We start from the raw sequence: 18,068 nt of genomic DNA, 5'->3' as shown, positions 1-18,068 counted from the left end.
AATCTTTAAAGCATTAAAAGCTTTATGAGTGCGTGACATGACCTTTCAATGGGGGGCATTTAGTGAAAGCTATGACTAGTTTATTGATCGTAAATTATCGAACTTTTAGAGTTTTGTGTATGAATCGCATCATCGCATCAGACCTCACTACAGGGGACTACAGGTATCATAAGTAGCACGAATCCGTTAGTGGATGTCTAAGCGGCCTAATCTGCCTCAAGTCTTATTGTATTGTATCGTAGATTAGATTGAGCTTTGCATATGAAATTCCGCTCAAAAAACCCACGGGGGAGATGGGTAGTGGTGGGCTTCTGCTCATCCTCTCTAGCGAAAAAAGCTTTATAGGAGTTTTGTGTATGAATCGCATATCGCATCAAACCTCACTACAGGTAGCATAAGGAGCACGATTCAGACTAGGGTAGTGGCGCAAAACCGATGGCAAAAAAAAACCGTACTTTCGACGGCTAACATTATTGAAAAGTTCGCTCTCTTCTAAGGGTGACTTTTTGCATATTTTGTCTCTCTGTAACTTACTTTGCAAAATTTTCGAAGGTCGGCTTTTGGTGGTTCGCTCTGCACATAGTCGACATTCTCCAACCGTCTATTACATAGACCATCGGATTCAACACTAGATAACACACGATAAAGACACCATTTCCATTGAATTGACAATTACGACAATTAGGGAGGTCATCATCATTTTCAGACTGGTCAAGCCAATACAATACAGGTGCAAATTCTAACCCTTCCTTACCATCGTCACATCTTCTGCACCTCCATGTGTTATGATACTTCATTATTAATATATATGCGATCATAAATACAATCGGAATGATGAAGGGATTTTGTATCGTTCATTTTAGTATTCAAATTTCAAAGCTCACCCCTTCTTTTTATTTTCCAAGGCATGGTGATGTAATCGTAAATAAAGAACAAGAATTCGAATCCGGTGATCAAACTGAAACCAAGACAAAGACCGATTGAACCTCCAATAGAACCTGAAAATAAAGTAAAGATGGACAGGTGATGAAAATAATATAACAGTGTCAAGTTCTGCGAAAGATTAAATTTTGGTGAAACCCAATCTCGTAGCCAGAGCCTCTTACACCACTTTTTGATTGATGGACGTCATACGTGAGCACTATCATGATCAGTATCATAAAACGCGAACTAAGGAACTGGGTTCGAGTTTACAAACTTTTATCCTATTGAAGTAATCGATCAAGTCCCACAGTAAAAGTTCAAAAGATGGACAAGCGGTAAGAGAGGGGACGTATGAATTTTGTTTTTTATCTGGGCGTAACATTACTGAATTAGCGTGTAGCATGTAGATTAAAACATCTTGTCTAAGGATTTTTCCCTTACCGAATAAAGTGGTCCAAGTAACAGCAGGAAGTGCGATTTCTACCAGCGCTGAATAATCGTGAAATGAGACGTGGATACAAACAATGTTTTTCCTGAAAACCATAAAAAATACAGTGTTAAAAGGTATGATTTTGTAAGAAATGTCTAGAATTACACATCACTTTTAGAAACTTATTTTCTTGACTTTAATGAACGGAAATCATACTGTAGTTAGGAACAAAAAAAGTCGCACTGGAATTATCATTAGCGATTCAGTTTGCTAAACCTAAAGGTATATAGCTTAAAAGTTATAATTCGAAATCTTGCAATATTGTGTATCGACGTCAATACAAAGGGCGTGGACAAGAGAAAATTCTTCTCGAATTTTGACCCCACTCGTTGAAATTGCTATATGTTTGTACGTTTGTATTGATACGGGAAGATTTTTTATAGGTTTCATGAAAGTTTTTGATAATTTTGCCTGGCCGATAACAATTTTTTCAAGCATCAGAGAATGGATGACAAAGAAATCTACCTGATGTATTCTTTCGTTTGTTGAAGTGTGTAATTCCATTCGGGCATGCGTTCTAAATTGTTGTAAATCCTTCGGTTGCCAAGAGCAACACTAGATTTCATGAGTCTGTATTTGACGTTGGTGCATTCCCGTGGACATCTTTGAAACCAACATTCCTCGCGTTTCTCATTCTGGTATTTCGCTAGATAAACAAAAGAAACAGCACCGTGTGCATGAAACAAACCTTATTCATATAACGCTCTCCATCAAACCTTTAGGAAAATATATTGGGAAAAGTAAAGTTAGCCTTTTAAAGACGTAGCGGCGTAATTGTTGTCTTTCTCGACATTCCCGCACGGGAGCCCAGTATTCCAAAGGAGGAGTGTATGTATCTTGCATGGATAAGCTTGCTGTCTTTCCGAAATTTCCAAACTTTGAAAATCTCATGTTCCCAGAAATTTCCAATTTTGAAAGTGACATTCCCATTTTTTTGGAAATTTGAACTTTCAATTTTTGAGAATATCAGAAAGTTGATATATATCGGACGGAGGATCGAGACAAAAATACCATTAGATGCTAGAAATTTCCAACATGTTTCGGCCAGGGCCGTTTTCAAGGTATATTTCTAGCTAAAAAAATTCAGTTTTTTTAACAAAAAAAAATTTTTTTTGACGTCAAATAAACGCTTTTTTGTGACGTATATTTATGAGCCGTCTGTAAGTGATCTGGAAAAAATGGACGTGTAAACACAGACTTAAGACTTAAAGTTGATATATTTAGATCTTTCTAAAATTTGAAATTTCATATTTTATGGTCTTCTTAAAAGTTCAGGAAATTTCATATTTTCTGTTGCTAGAAAGACTTAAAAGATGAATTTTCAGAGATTCTAAAAAATAAAAAGGCGACTTTTTCGATACCTTGGAAATGACTAAATAGCCGAAAATCCCAAAATTGAAAAGAACTGCAAAAATCACTTTTCCGATATTCCCCAAAGATTATATTTTCTTCCAGGTTCAGAGCAGCCCTCTTTATAAGCATAGCGGTGGCAAAAAGTATGTATATGTTATGATATGAGATGCAAGGAGCACTTTTGAAGATCCGGGAGGCTACTCAGCCAAAAGATGTGACCGATATGTGCGAGCCATAAGCGTACCTTTTTTTATACCTCAAAGTCCCTCAAAGGGGTACAAATCTATAGCTTACTCTCCCAAAGGGCAAGGGTCCCAAAATCACAGAAATGGAGAATATTTTTCTTTCAAAGGTGGGTCATGACTTTAGAAAAATTAGGAGCAAATTTTGTGAAAAACCCTCGAAAATTCAAAAGGTTTTCTCAAAGAAGGCTGAAACATGGAGCTTTAGTACAAAGATAAAAAGAGCACACAAATTAATGAAAGCAAAGTGTTTCTTTTCTGTTATTATTCCTTATGTGGAAGTAATTGCTCTCTAAAGAATTTACTTTTGAACCACCTTTGTTATGACGTAAAGTTCCTTTATTTATTAGATTTGTTTATTATTTTCAACGAAAGAAACCGAAAGAAAGAAAATGTGTTTTATTATCTTAATTCAATAAACATTGTGTTGAGCTTTTGTACAGAAGAAAATAGCAAACCAAGTTTGATGCGTCTTATTTTTACAAACTTTTTTCAGGTAAGTCTTATCAATTTTATTCCATTCTTATCGCTTTTGAAATTTAAAAACAAGTTTTTCCATATAAAATTTTCCAATTGAAACCACTTTAGTCGGTCAAAAATAATTAATAAGAGAATTTATACAATATCTCTAGCCAATCAAATGCGAGTACTCAATCATGTGATTTTGAGCGGACATGTGGAAAGTTTTATATGGAAAAACGTTTATTTCATTATTCTCTCAGATGAAGTGGTGTTGAGTTGAGTTTAGGTTGAAATTTTGGCTTGCAAAGTTATATTTCTTCATATTATTTAATGTTTTTATTTTGTTTTTAGAAAAAAATACTTGAAATGGAAACAAATTCAGTATAGACGCAACCATGGAACCATTCTACCTTCAAAATTGTTATCATCGTTATGTTGTTATTGTAGAAAAACTTTCAACTGAAGCCTTTGCTCAATGAAATCTTGTTGCAGTCGGTGAAGTAAATTCTTCTGGATTTCCAATGGAAAGTATATCAATGCACGACGCTTCAGAATGACAGACTTTATCGGTGGCTTGAAAACTTAAAACTCATCTTCTTCGCTACATACATATACAAAAATTAAACTCGGAAATTTAATAAAAATAAACGTGTAGGATGTGTAAGATAAATCGAGAATCACGCAGTTTTAATGATACACACAACTGATTATTATACACAAAATTTCGTATGTGAGGCTCCAATAAAGACTCGACAGGAATTGGATGGATATTGAGATGGGGGATTCGGCGGATTTTTTTGTAACATCCTAGCTTTTTTATTTTTGAAATGAAACATGTTACAATAAATATATAATGTACTGTATGGTAGAAGAATATATGAACATTTTGTCAAAGAAAATGTTACTTTCTTCATATTTCAACATCTTTTTGTAGTCTTTCTCAAAGAAGATTTTATTGTCTTTTTTTCAGACAGTAATTGACTCCTTTTAAAGCTTTTGAAAACCTATTAAAGATGACCTTTAGATTGAAAAGAACACCAGGAAATTTGAAGTTTCAAAGATTTGGGAATTTAGAGAATGTCACATAGTGGCGTTTCCAAAGTTGGAAAACTTGACATTTCCATTCCTTAAGAATTCCAAAAAAGAATTTTTAAAACTTAAAAAAGATCAGGAATTTGAAGTTTCAAAGTCTGGGAATTTAGCGAATGTCACATAGTGGCGTTTCCAAATTTGGGAAATTTGATATTTTCACTATTCTCGAAAGTTCTAAAAATATGACATTTAAAACTAATAAAAAATTCTGGAAATATGAAATTTCAAAGTCTGGGAATTTAGCGAATGTCACATAGTGGCGTTTCCAAATTTGGAAAATTTGACATTTCCGTGCCTCCAGAAATCCCAAAAAATGTGGAATTTCCAGACATTTTTTGGTATTTTTTGGTATTTCCAATGTACTGGAAATCTCGCTTTTCACCCAGTGTTCCTTCTTAAGGAGCCTTCAAATAAATGTCAAGTCAAGCATTGTTGCCTTTGAAAAGTCATCCTAAGAAAATTGACGTAGATTTCCGTATTGAGCAGTCGGAAGGGGGGGTTGATTTGTTACTCTTACCTCGCGCCTTCTCGTAGCAATACATCTTTTCAACTGGGCAAATCTCCAAATCTAGGGAGATAAAAAATACAAGTTTTAATACAGTTCAGGTTTCCCTTGATAGTTTTGGCTGTCAACATATCGTCGTTCACATGACTAAAGGTTAAATCTCATAATTAGTACTTTACAAAATTTAAAGTTTTACTGCGGTGGTCATCTTTGAGATTGAGATTGCCCTTTTTTCATGAAGAGGAATAGTCCATGTTTTTTTATGACAAAAAGGCCGACCTCAAGTCAAAGGCAGAACAGAATTGCAAGATTTCCAATTTTCTAAGACACTTTGAGATTGAACCTTTAGTCATGTGGACGACGATATGTGTATAACATAATTGAAAGGGCTAGACAGTTATGTTAAAGTTGAAGAGGTTTAGTCAATGGGTCTAATGAAGCATTTAGAAAGAAAGATTCCATAAGATAAAACTCCACATAAATAATCTCACCGACAAGTTCTTCTATGTCAAAGCCGACACATCCACATTCCTGGTAAGCATAAGAGAGGATGCAATCAACAAAACAAATCCATTGTGAGTAAGGATAGCTTTTCTTGATGACCTCCAATTCGCGTTCACCGCAATCACTCTCATATGGGTGTGGAAGCAGCTTGAACTGAAAAATAAAAATACTTCAAAAAGTCACAACATAAACCCTAGAAGGCCAAAAATAATTTTTTCATTTTTATAATGATTGACGTTAGCATCGGTGTTTGTCACTAATTGAACCGGAGCCAGTGATAAGACATCGGGTATTCACGTATAACGGATTTTTGTCATGAACATCATGAATACAATATGACGAGTGTTTGAGAAAAAGATTACCTGTCAATAAATTCTCAGCGTTCTACAATTCTAAAAATCCTGCCGTGTGTCAGTCTGTTTTAGACTAGCAAGCGTCTGTCTGTCCATGGACACAGGAATGCGGGAATAGTGGTTATAAAGAGTCCTTATAAGAATAAAAATTGCCGCCGGAGTGATTCGGAAAGCTATATTGTATTTAGCGAACGTAATAAGTCCATTACAAGCGTACGGCGAAAAACAACGACTTGGTTTACTAGTCTAGTCTGTTTTGGTCGTGGATCGTGTCTCTACTTCTTATGGAAAACAATGCAAAAATTTTGCGTTATCTTTTACGCGAAGAAGAGTTTGATAAGGAGTTATAGTTAAAATAATTACGTAATTCGAAAACAAGCCTAAATTTTGAAAACGAAATTGCCTATCCGTTAAACACTTTTAGTGAATAACTAGCCATCACCGGCAGAGGAGTAAAAGAGAAGATTTTATAAGAATTTAAAAAGTTAAACCTTCCGGGTGCTCAATTTGAAGAAATGGTATTGACCAGGACTGATGGCTACCATTTCGTTATCACCGAGCACTTGATGAGGATTGCCATACGACTTGATCAAAACCACAACACCTTCAGAGAAAAGATATTGATAATGTAAAGCAGCACCAAAGCTTTTGTCTGGCTATGGTTGGGTATGGAGTGAAATTCTAAAGGTACTTGAGAAAAATAAATAATCTAATTAGGTCATTAAAATTCTTTCCTTATTTGCCTAAGTTCTGTTCCACTTTTTCCTGGGTATTTAGAGAGGACTTGTCTCGTCTACACAGTGAGAAAAGGTGTGATTAGTGCCTTCTATTATACACAGTACCTCAATGAGAATAATTCTTCAAAAACAAAGTTTTATTAATGGCAGACAACTGATTTAAAAATGGAAACTCTTGATTGGAAATCATTTTAATCGAATATACCGTGTAAATTGTGAACCGTCCCAAACTCTTCCTCTTCATTCAAGTCAAGAAAAAGTTGAAAACCATCCAAATATGAAAGGGGCGTAGGGCGTTCCGATTTGCCCACCCCTTTGTAAGGGTTGAATTGTATGCATAACGATTCAAGAAACCACGTCCGAACGATAGCAAAATCATCCTTTGTGCATTGGCGGCCGTAGAATTTACAGGGCGGGACTTCCAAAGCTGGCATGATATGATTCTCCTCCACCATATCTTTGAAAGTCAGTTGATAAGATGTTAACAAATCCTTGTATGTTGTGAAATTTCCTTTCCTCAGCTTTTGAAAGATCTCTTCAACTTTCGGGTCTGTAAAATTGACTTTATTGACGGTTAGTTTGTCAATGTTTCGTATAAATTCGTCGTGTGTGAGATTGAAATCTTTGATGGTCTTATTCAACTTGCTGATTGATTTTCCGTTGAGCGGACAAATGGTAACGGTTGGGAATTTGATATCTTGAGTGACATACTCGGTCTTATAGGTGGTCACGGTTTTATACTCCAAGAAATCTTGAAGAATTTCGAAAAACAAGATAATGGAAAGCAGGAAGATTCCAGTTGTTATGAGTAGCCAAATAAAACGACGGATGTGCTTTTCTTCAAAAATAAAACGAAATCCGTGTAAAGTTACACTTCCACAAAATTCCTGAAATAATTTTTTACGCTCTTCCCGAATACGATTTTGTCGATTACTTTCACTTTCGTTTTCGATGTTTTCTTGTAGATTTAACGGTTCCATCATCGTGATTTTTCTGAAGAAATCTTTCCCTTTGAACAAGCTGTAACTTCTTGAAACAAAAATCATAAAATTAAAAATCTTGAAATCTCAAACCTTGCTTTAACAATGTACGTAAAGAGAAGCCATACTAATTTCCATACTGTCAATATTGTAAATCATAAATAAAGTTCTCAGTTATAAATTTTTCAAAGCAAATGTTTTAATTCTAATTCACCTTTAACTGTGAGTTTAACCCTATGTAGAGAATGAAGTATGGAAGAAAAATATCTACACTAAAAAGATTTATGAATGGAAAAGCTCTCATTGCGTGCTTCAAAAAATGAAAAGGAACCTTACAATTTCGTTTATTTCCGTCGATTCATGATGAAAAAACTGAGGAAACAGGCATGAATATTAATTTTATGTATTGTTTTACGCCGGACCCTGTCAAATTCCTTATGAGATGAAGTGACATTTGTTTGCAAGAACCTTGGTATGTTCCGGATTGTTTACGCTTAATCGAAATTACGTAATTTTTACAACGAAAAGTATCAAAGGTCACGTTTCAAAAAGTACCTAGGTCGGTCTACTGACAGTGATTGAGAAAACTCAATGAATCTTTACAGGCTAGGCTTCTGTGTGTATCCAAGCATTGGGAAGGTTTAATTTCAAGTAACTACAGCTTAATTTGTTTAAGTATTATGTACAAGCTATATTGCATATTATGAATCAAAATTCGAAAATTAAAAATATGAAATGAAATATTTATAAAAAGAAACACAAGTATAAATAATAATCTGATGTACGAAATATATTAAAAATCACAAAAAAAAGTAAACAAAAATTATCAACAAAAGTTTTTTTTCCTCAAACATAGATGCATCAACAATCATAGCGGAACAGAGTGTAATTTGGTGAAGATAATTTTGTATGAGTAGTACATGTACTTAAAAACTAATTACGAAACACCCGGAAAATACAATCTGACTCGCAAACCTCTACCAAGGTTCAATTCGTTGAAGAATTCCAGTCACCTCAGTCTTTCACAAAGATTCCCTCGTGGATTAGGTGATACAACTTGATTTTCAGAGAATAGCGAAAATAGTCTTCGGCGAAAACTAGACCAAAACCTTACACAAAAGAAATCGCTTCTCCCAAACACACAAATAATAAGTTCTAATAAATTTAAAAATTCTATCATCTTTTTAAAGAACACTATATTTAAAATTACGAATACGAACCAATACCTCAAGATGATATTTATTAGAATGCATTCATATAGCGGGGGCTTCCGAGGGAACATGACATCGGAATACAGGTAATTATTCATGAACAAATTCTCAAATACAGTACCGGTAACAACAGCTCCGACGACATTACCGGAAAATTGGCCTTTCAATACTTTCAAATACCGGAAAACCAGTCAAACACCGGAATATCGATCAATGCCGGATTATCGGAAGTCCCCCCCTCATGTAGTACATTCTAAAAAAAGTTTGCTTTACGAAGCAATTGGCTGAATCTAACGCCAGTTCAAATTGTTGTTTGAACTAACAACACAGACAAAACATTTTAATTGTGGAGGTCGAAAACCACGAAGTTAATAGTTTCGAGCTCAAGCTTAAAAAGAACAAATACGCCCAAACCTGACATCAACCAAGCTCAAACCCATCCGCAATGAGACTTGCCAAAGATTCGGAAATTCCGCCTTTTTGTTCATCGACAGCTGATAGACGTTGCGGGCCGCCAGCGAACCGGTTAAGATTTTGTCGTCGGAAGTTCAAGAGTTCTTCAAAATCATCATTATCATCGACTGCAGAATGTTGATTCGATTTCACTGACAAGAAAAATATTCAACACATGATAATTACCAGAAATGTAAGCCTTATATATACGAAGAACTAGAGTTCACTATGAACGTCTAGATACTTTACTGGAACTAGAAATTTGTTACCACTGTCATGTTTTCAGACGCCAAAGACAGAAGTTTTGGTTTAATACTTGGCTGTTTAATGAGAATCAAGATGATACTTATGATGAAAAACATTTTTTTATAAGCAACCAGGTTTCTAAGGCTCGAGGGCTCAAATTTGCAAATTTTAATCGCTATCTCGTAAAGTATAAGCTTTTTAGATAATCTAACCATGGCAAACGATAGTCCATGGCCCAATAAGTATAAGTATGGTATAATATCAGGGGTGGTCAAAGCAATTGCTTTCAGAAAATGACCTAGAATGCTAAGCATTGGGGTTGCTTAGCATTCTAGGTCATTTTCTGAAAGCTGACCCGAAAATTGAAGTTGCTTACAAAAAAATGCGTAAAAGCGTATGAAGTATGATTCAAACAGATTTAAAAGCTGAGCAGAATATTTTGAGGTTTAGATGTTTCGACCTGAGAAAGTTTTTTTTATGGTTCTTTATCGATAGACAAAAAGAAAGAAGAATGGTACCTTCGGTTTCCGGTGTACTTGCTCCGGATCCTATGGAAGAGGAGGGTGTCAACTTGTCTTGTTTCTTATGATGAGAATGTTGGCTATTATGATGATGGCCTCTTTGTGGTGGTGTAAGTAGACCTTTACTTCCCAAGAAGGGATTGATCACACGAGCCATCAATCGTTCTAGTTCATCAAAATTTTTCCGCTCGCGTTCCTCTGGGTCACGTGATGCCTATCGAAAAATTAGATTACCTTATCGGCCCTTTTTACGCCTGCCCTTATTACCCCACAGCCTAATTTTGGGCCTAATAACGCCAAAATTTGTAAAAATGGCTACTTATGCTTCAAATTAGTAAATAATGATTAAAATTTACATTAAAATGCCTTTTTTAAGTAGTAAACTGTTGAAAATTCCATCGAAAATCACTGATTTTTAAATATATTAAATATTTCACTGAAGTTTTAAATATGGAGTAAAACAATGGATAATTTTCGTCTTCGAATCATACCTAAAATCCTTTAAATTGAGAAATAATGATAAACAAGCAATACTTTAATGGACCTACCTATTTATAAAACGAATAATTAGAATTTAATGGAAGTAATGTATAATTTTAAATTTCGATTTATATATCTATTGGAACGGAGAAAGCAATTAAGAAACACCTTTTTGGCAGTACTAATGTGCATTTATGTGCAAAAAATTGCAAAAAACTGATGAGAAAATCTCGAGAAAATCTCAAAAAACCGCTTTTTTCGGGACATTTCCGGTTCTAGCGGCCGGAAAAATTTCTTTTTCGAAAATTGGGCTCTGTCACATTTTGGGCATTGCTATTTTACATCATTGTGCAAAAAATCATGAAAATCTGTCGAGTATAAGTTGAAAAAATGAAGGGAAAACCGTTTTTTTAAAAACGCCGGTTTTTCGGCTGTTCCGGCGATTTTTAAGGAGTTCCGGATTCAAAGGATGATTTTTTTGGAAATCAAACGATGCTAAGTTTTGGACATCATCATAAAGAACATTTTTCTGTAAAGAAACAATTAAATAAGTTGAAAAACTGTGACGGAAATGTGAAAAAACGACGATTTCCGGCACATTTCCGGTTCTACAGACCGGAAAAAATTTTTTTTCGGCAAACGGTTTTCGACACCTTTTCGGCAGTACTAATGTGCATCTATGTGCAAAAAATCGCAAAAAACTAATGATAAAATCTCGAGAAAATCTCAAAAAACCGCTTTTTTCGGGACATTTCCGGTTCTACCGGCCGGAAAAATTTTTTTTTCGAAAATCGGGCTCCGTCACATTCGAGGGTCTATAGTAATGCACCTTTGTGCAAAAAATCAGAAAAATTGAATGAGCCAATTTCGAGAAAAGTTGGTAACTAACGAACGAACGAACTAACTAACTAACTAACTAACGAACACCGGTTAATTTATAGGACCTTCACCCCACCGGGGTAGGTCCAAAAATTAACACCGCTTTTAGGTTAAAATTGCAAAATATTGACCCTTTTTACGCCGGCCCTTTTAACGTCGGTCCTTATTACACCACGAGCCCAAAAATAACGCCAATAAGGGCCGGTGTAAAAAGTATACAGTTTTGAACGTAATATCGCACCTCGAAAAAAGTGATGAAAATTCTCGTCAACGAATTTTTTACTGATAAGCGATAGTATAGTAAATGACCTTGAAAAACAAAACCTAATACTTACTTGAAAAAGAACACAAAACATTTGCATGATGGATTTGGGCATAGAGTGATCATTGATATTCAGGGCTTCTTCAATCTTCAGTTTCAATAGAACATTATCTCTGAACGCCAAGAGAGTTACTTCACGTACTTTCATAGGAATGGAACAGAACAAGGCTTGAAGTGTTGGTAAGATGTTCTGATAGAAATTGGTCCAGACTTCACCTAATTTGTGAAGTAACGCATGACCTATAATATAATAGAAATCATACAGGAAGAAGCTGACATTTTTCACCTGTATAAGAGTGCATTACAAAAATTAAGATATCGGGGGTATTGATATTGTGATGTCCTCGAGACTAGAAACAAGTTTCAACATAGAGATTGGAACATTCTTTCCTGTGGAATTTCGAGTGTGACGTTGATCATTTAGCACGCGAAATCTTGTTTGTCAATAAACGGAATGGGTGTAAACAGCGAATCCAAAGAAATTACGATTGTACAGAGAGCAAACCTGGTTTTTCTTTGATGTCTTCTCTCAATATAATCATCCCACGTGACAAAATGGCGTCCTCGTAGTTACGGGAGACACTTTCGTTAGCTAAACCTACGTCAGCCGAAGAAGAAATTGAGCGAATGGTTTCAAACATTTTCACAAAATCGTGGTTGGAGAGCTTCTTGCCTGAAGTGAAGCAGAGAAGATGAATAGAATTGAATTTTCATAATAACATCATGAATTACTGCAGATAATTACTCTTAGGTTCCAAATAAACGGGGTTCCAACCCCCTCCCCCCCGTTTATTAGTTTTTAAGAATATTTTCGGCTGTCAAAGAGAAGAAACCTAAGAGTACAGTGGTAGCACTATATAATGGAATTGTATAGCGGCCCTTTGAAGATATTTTCAGTGATAACATTGTAAGATTCACATAAGAATATACTATTCAATCTTCGACCTCTCAATTTACACTTCCAACCAAATTCTTAATAAGTGACAAAAATATGATGGAGGGCAGTTCCATGAACCTTGAAAGATGGTGAGTAAGAGCTTCGTATTGTCAACACCAAACATGTTTTGTCGATCACGTTTGTGAAGGAGCGCCGTTTCCATAATATTCACCAAATGCTCCATAGTTTTATGTTTTTTTTAGCTAAATGTAACAACTTGTTTTCTTTTACGAAGGCCTCGTTTTTCTAGTTTTATGGATACCTCAAGTAGCGTGGGACTAATATCCCAATTTGCTTTTTGAGCCTACAAATGGTAGTTGCAAAAAAAAGAGGGAAAACTATTCGAGAAGTTTCGCACTTGCTTCCCTCGCTTTCTTTTTGACAAACTTTTCCCTACAATCGCCTCCAATAATTAAAGAAAGAGCGATATAAGCACCCCAAACCAGGGGATTCCCAAGTTTAAACCCAGTTCCTTCAGTGTTTCGTTTAGTTCAAAAATGAAACCCGTGAAAAGAATTGAAAGACTAAATTACTAGGTATCCACGTGAAATTTGCCTCCCTAGTTTAGGTCAAGTCACCAAGTTAGTGGAAATCTCGCAACCCTTCCACAGTTTATCGACATTCTTTTGGTACAGTACACCGTTGTGCCACCATTTGTAACCTTCATCAAGTTTTCACGACCCCTAAGCTTTAAAAAAATAGTCCCTGCTAATTATCGAATATATCTGTTACAATGATATAGGACTGAAATTAATATATAAACTTTGAATAAAACCACCAGTAAAGTTGAAAAAAAGAAAATCAAAATTTGTTTTAAAGAACTGCCTCTCATTTTTTTGTTAATGAATAATAAATACTTCACATCTTACAATGAAAACCACTTCTGGTTCTAATGGGGAATCAAAAAATGTCTTTGTTTGTCAGAGAGGGGAAAGTATACCCTTTTTGTTGAAAAGAGAGCTACAATGTGGTCTAACTGTAGGAGTAGATAAGATTTTACTGAGACACAAAATAAAAAGCAGATAAACAACAAAGCTTTGCAATGCGTTTTTCCCTAATAGGAGTCACCTTTTCGGGCTATTTGTATTTGTATTTCGTTACGGTCAGGGAGGGTTTGATCTTCAGAACATCAAAATGACACATTCTTCATTGTGAAAAGAACCTTTCATTCTGGCTCAGTTTTAGTGATAAAATTGACATGTCATAAAATCAAAATAATAATTCTTCTAACTATTACCCGATATCCCCGAAAAAGAAACTTATCTACTCTTGTATAATATAAATTAAAGTGCCTTTACTATTTCAACACGTTTCCTAAAAAAAAACCGAATAGAAATCTGCTTACCATTAAAGATATTTGTGCATCCACTGACAACACTTTTCCACTCTTTCGAATTACTGAAGTCATCTTTTTTGCCAGTGATCTTCTTCTGTGATTTCACAACAGGGTTAATATTCGTCCCTTTCTTCTTCTCTGTGCTCATTGTGGATTTTGTTTCATTTTCTTCTTGCTTTTGTTATGTTTTTGTTATTTTTTTGTGCATTTTGACTGAAAATATAAACGAATGGAGTGTAAAATTATCCAGCTATACAAAAAGCCAGAATGAGGAATACAGGTGGTACACTTCTGCAGCATTCCCAACCATTTCAAATTACAAGGCAAAAAGCATTGAAACCAAAAAGAAACATTGTGTCTATAAACATATCTTTTAAAATTTCTTTGAGTAGATAAAAACTGTCATTAAATAATCTAAAAATTCAATAAATTCAAAAGGATTGTAGCCCTTTAAAATATTTGTGGAAAGTGCTCGTGTTATTTCTTTTATTTTAAGGTCTTTGGACCATTTTAAAAAGAATGTAAGTGACATGAACTACTACACAAAACGGAAACAAGCTTGGTTTGAGTATTCAATCCTTGCTGTCTCTAATTCATAGGGATCTTTTTGAAAATGGAGCACAACTGAAAGCCTAAAGTAAAAATTTTTGAAAAATCTAATAAATATGATAAGAAATTGTATCATTTTGAAATCTTTTCGAATCTTTCCTTAGTCTTGTACAATATATCTTGTTTTCTTGACGGCTTGCTATCAATCGGTGCAGTAGAACCGAACCCCAACCCTTTGTTTTTTCCATGCACTTGCACGCCGATTGGCTCTGCAATACCTTGTTGTGATTTACCAAGCCCTTCGCCAGATTTCCATCCCATTTTAGCCAGCATCTTATGTCCGATATTCTCTTCAGATATTTCTTTATGTACAGATGCTTTTTCGACTGGTCTCAAAATATTCTCATAAGGATCACTGCCGACTTCCTTACGACGTCTTGCTGCACGATCGGGAACAGATTCGATCAATTTTTTAGGTATGTAGCCTTTGGATAAACCATATTTTTTCATCATACTTTTGACTTCATGTTTTCTCTGTTTATTCAAATCTTCCCTGGTCGCCTTCTCTTTTTCAGCTTCTAGGATGGCTTGTATATTACCGGGCTCGCAATCAAAACATGTCTCGTTTCCAGTATGAACGTGAAAAGAAATTGTAGTTTCGCCAATTCGAATAAAATCACGATGTGTGACTTCTATAGGTTCCGATTCACATCTAGCATCCGCTATTCGTTCATCATTGATAAAAGTTCCATTTTGAGTTTTCAAATCTTGTATAAAAAACGTTTTGCTTTCATTTTCATATAGGATCTTAGCATGAGAACGACTGGCGAGCTCATCATCAGCTAAACAAATAGTATTTGAGGAATCTTTCCCAACGGTTCCTCCCTGACAAGTCACTATGTATAAAGAGCCTACATCAACTGATTCGGATTTGACAATCATAGCCCTGATGCACGGGTCAATAACTGGAGTAGGACCTGCAGGTGACACGGGTTCAGAACGAATTTCACCATCTGATAGTTGGCCATCTTTCTGATCATTCGAGTCAGATTCATCTGTCTTTTCCTCAGCAACTTTAATTTGGGAGTGAAATATATACGTTTCTTTTTCTTGATCGTAGTAATAGTATACACCATTCTTGTGGTCATAGTACAGCTGACTGTTTGGATCATAATACATTCCACTTTGCCAGTTGTAATACATTCCAGAACTTTCATCGTAAGCAAATCCAGATTTGGACATTGCTTCTTCTGCAGCATTTCTGAGCTCTTCTTCAATATTCAAAGTACCTCCCTCTTTAGTTGTCTCATCTTCCTCTTTCAGATTTGGTGGCTCTACAATTTTTATTCTCTCGGTATTTAGTTTGTCCACCTTCCCATTTTCAGAAATGGTAGAGTTGTCAGTTTCTTTTTTCTCTTCTTTAACAATTTTCTCAATATCCGTTCGCTTTTGTTTACAAATATTACTAGCTTCTTCAGTAGATTTACCATTGGGCTTTTCACCAGTATCAGTTTTTTGGATTTGATGAGGTTTTGTCAATTTTCGGCGAGTTGAAAGCTTCTTGGCAGAAGAAGAGTCTCCATAAACAACAGCTTCTTTCATTTTAGTAGCACTTTCAGAGGGAGCATCTTTAGGCTTAAATTCATCATTATTATCATGCTTCAGTGTTTTAATTTCCACATTCAATTCATTTAATCTCTGTGACATTTGATTGTTGAATTCAGTCATTTGTTGCATTTGTGCGTAGACTGTTGATTGCCATTGCTTTGACTCCTCTAGAGATTTGTATAAAGCATGGACAGTTTGTTTAAGTTCATCTATCTCCTTTTCATTTTTCTTGCTGTTTTCCCCGGCTTTCTTCAATTCAAGCCTCATTCTTTTGATCAAATCTTTCTCTTCTAATTCCGCAGACTCTGCAAGATAAATTTTGAAAAAAATATTGATTAATTTTAAACTTTAATGGAACTTGTATGGTGTATAATTTAAAAGAAGTTGAAAGTTGAAAGCTTTAAGACGGTAGTATACTCTGATGGAAAATAAAAAAGACATTTCACAAAAGAATAACACTACTTGCAGTAGGGCAGTGGAGAGTGCGGACTCATGTAAACAGTTTTAGTCCCTCATTGTATGAACGCGTGGGTTAGCTTCTAGCCATTTAGAAGCTGTGCAAGCTCAAAAGATACAAAGTACTGTACGCGGTTGATGTAATTTGTAAATACCATTAATTTCAGGGATATCTCCATTTTCTTCATGCTTGTCATCGGATAATACCTTCTCAGGACTACCACTATAAAAACAAGGAAAATGTACCATTCAAACAAATCAAATCAAATAGAATATTATGAGGCTGCTTGTGAGTAACCCCAACAACACAAATGCTCAATCCTGTAAGCTACAACTTATTCGGTAAACATCTAATATATTGGGTATTGTGGCGTCTTTATAGAGGATACTGAAAGTACGCTAAGGCGTTAACAGCCATTGTCTGGGTGAAGTCAGAAGTCATGTAGTGTTTTTTTTTCATACAGAGGGGTGTGACACCCCATGCTTATTTCATTTCCCTTATATCAACCTCCCCTCTGTAATTTTATCCCTTCTTTTTTAAATAGCATTCTTATTAAAATAATACACTGTGACGTGATCTACGGATCTCTAAACTTTTCAATATATCTTCAGAACTAACAAACTTTTTGAACTTCTGGAGAAAAAAAATTTAGACTCCTATTAATAGTTTTACATGTCCTGTGGAAAAATCGTAACCATTATTAGTGAATACTTGTTCTTCTAATTAAAATTGAAGACTAAAATTTGAAAAGAACAAGTGATACTTTTATGGACCTACCTGGTTATGCATTTAACACATTTATAATTGATATCTACATGACGTGACCATTAAACAATCATTCAGAACACAAATAGTGACAATCTATTTAAATTACTTAGTCGTTTGTTTCTTATAAAAAAAAAGTTTAGAAACCAAAATTTCATGCTCTTGAAATATTCTTTCATGCTTATTAATAGTGATTCTTATAGATAAAGATGCGTTTTTTGAGCCGAAAAATTCTTTCTTTACAAAAATCAGCTTGAGCCATCTTTTACCTACTTTCATGCAAAAAATCAGAAAAAAACAATGATCCAATATTTCACGAAGTCCAAAAACCCGTTTTTTAGCCGTTTTTTTTTTTGCCCAAATTTGCCCAATAACATTTTTATTTGAAAATCGGACTCCGTCACATTCGAAGGTTTATAGTTATGCATCTTTGTGCAAAATATCATAAAGAATGAAAAAGCCAATCTCGAGAAAAGCTAATACCTAAGTAATTGATAATGTGCTTATAAAAAATATCGAATTTGGCCAGTTTTTCTATAAGAACATGCCAAGCAACTAAAATTTCCTGTCTTACACACATATTCTTCAAAAGTAAGCCCTCATGAGCAAAAAAAATCTATCCCATAAAAAAATTGAGTAATTTGACTAAGAACATTGATGTA

The 18,068-nt window shown here is 34.9% G+C and overlaps 3 protein-coding genes across 3 annotated transcripts; all 3 read right to left on the bottom strand.

Annotated features, from left to right (window-relative positions):
- Nucleotides 1-814: 814 nt before the first annotated feature.
- On the bottom strand, nt 815-7,645 carry LOC136814737 (acid-sensing ion channel 2-like). Its single transcript, XM_067071157.1, has 7 exons — nt 6,868-7,645; nt 6,417-6,529; nt 5,560-5,725; nt 5,081-5,131; nt 1,880-2,060; nt 1,366-1,457; nt 815-998 (listed from the first exon to the last, which is right to left on the bottom strand). The coding sequence occupies exons 1-7, from the start codon at nt 7,643-7,645 to the stop codon at nt 874-876; spliced, it is 1,506 nt and encodes a 501-aa protein (XP_066927258.1). The 3' UTR covers nt 815-873.
- An 827-nt stretch (nt 7,646-8,472) lies between these two features.
- On the bottom strand, nt 8,473-14,234 carry LOC136814707 (proline-rich protein 5-like). Its single transcript, XM_067071124.1, has 5 exons — nt 14,037-14,234; nt 12,260-12,427; nt 11,768-11,994; nt 10,071-10,287; nt 8,473-9,458 (listed from the first exon to the last, which is right to left on the bottom strand). Exons 1-5 carry the CDS (start codon nt 14,173-14,175, stop codon nt 9,274-9,276), a joined length of 936 nt encoding a protein of 311 aa, XP_066927225.1. The 5' UTR covers nt 14,176-14,234; the 3' UTR covers nt 8,473-9,273.
- A 217-nt stretch (nt 14,235-14,451) lies between these two features.
- LOC136814700 (angiogenic factor with G patch and FHA domains 1-like) lies at nt 14,452-17,268 on the bottom strand. Its single transcript, XM_067071115.1, has 2 exons — nt 16,796-17,268; nt 14,452-16,489 (listed from the first exon to the last, which is right to left on the bottom strand). Exons 1-2 carry the CDS (start codon nt 16,887-16,889, stop codon nt 14,709-14,711), a joined length of 1,875 nt encoding a protein of 624 aa, XP_066927216.1. The 5' UTR covers nt 16,890-17,268; the 3' UTR covers nt 14,452-14,708.
- Nucleotides 17,269-18,068: the final 800 nt, after the last annotated feature.

The sequence above is a fragment of the Clytia hemisphaerica genome, unplaced genomic scaffold (assembly GCF_902728285.1).
Source record: "Clytia hemisphaerica strain Z4C2 unplaced genomic scaffold, Clytia hemisphaerica genome assembly, whole genome shotgun sequence".
In the NCBI taxonomy this organism is placed as follows: Eukaryota; Metazoa; Cnidaria; class Hydrozoa; order Leptothecata; family Clytiidae; genus Clytia; species Clytia hemisphaerica.
Note: the sequence above shows the minus strand (reverse complement) of the source record. Positions and strands in the feature narration are given on the sequence as shown.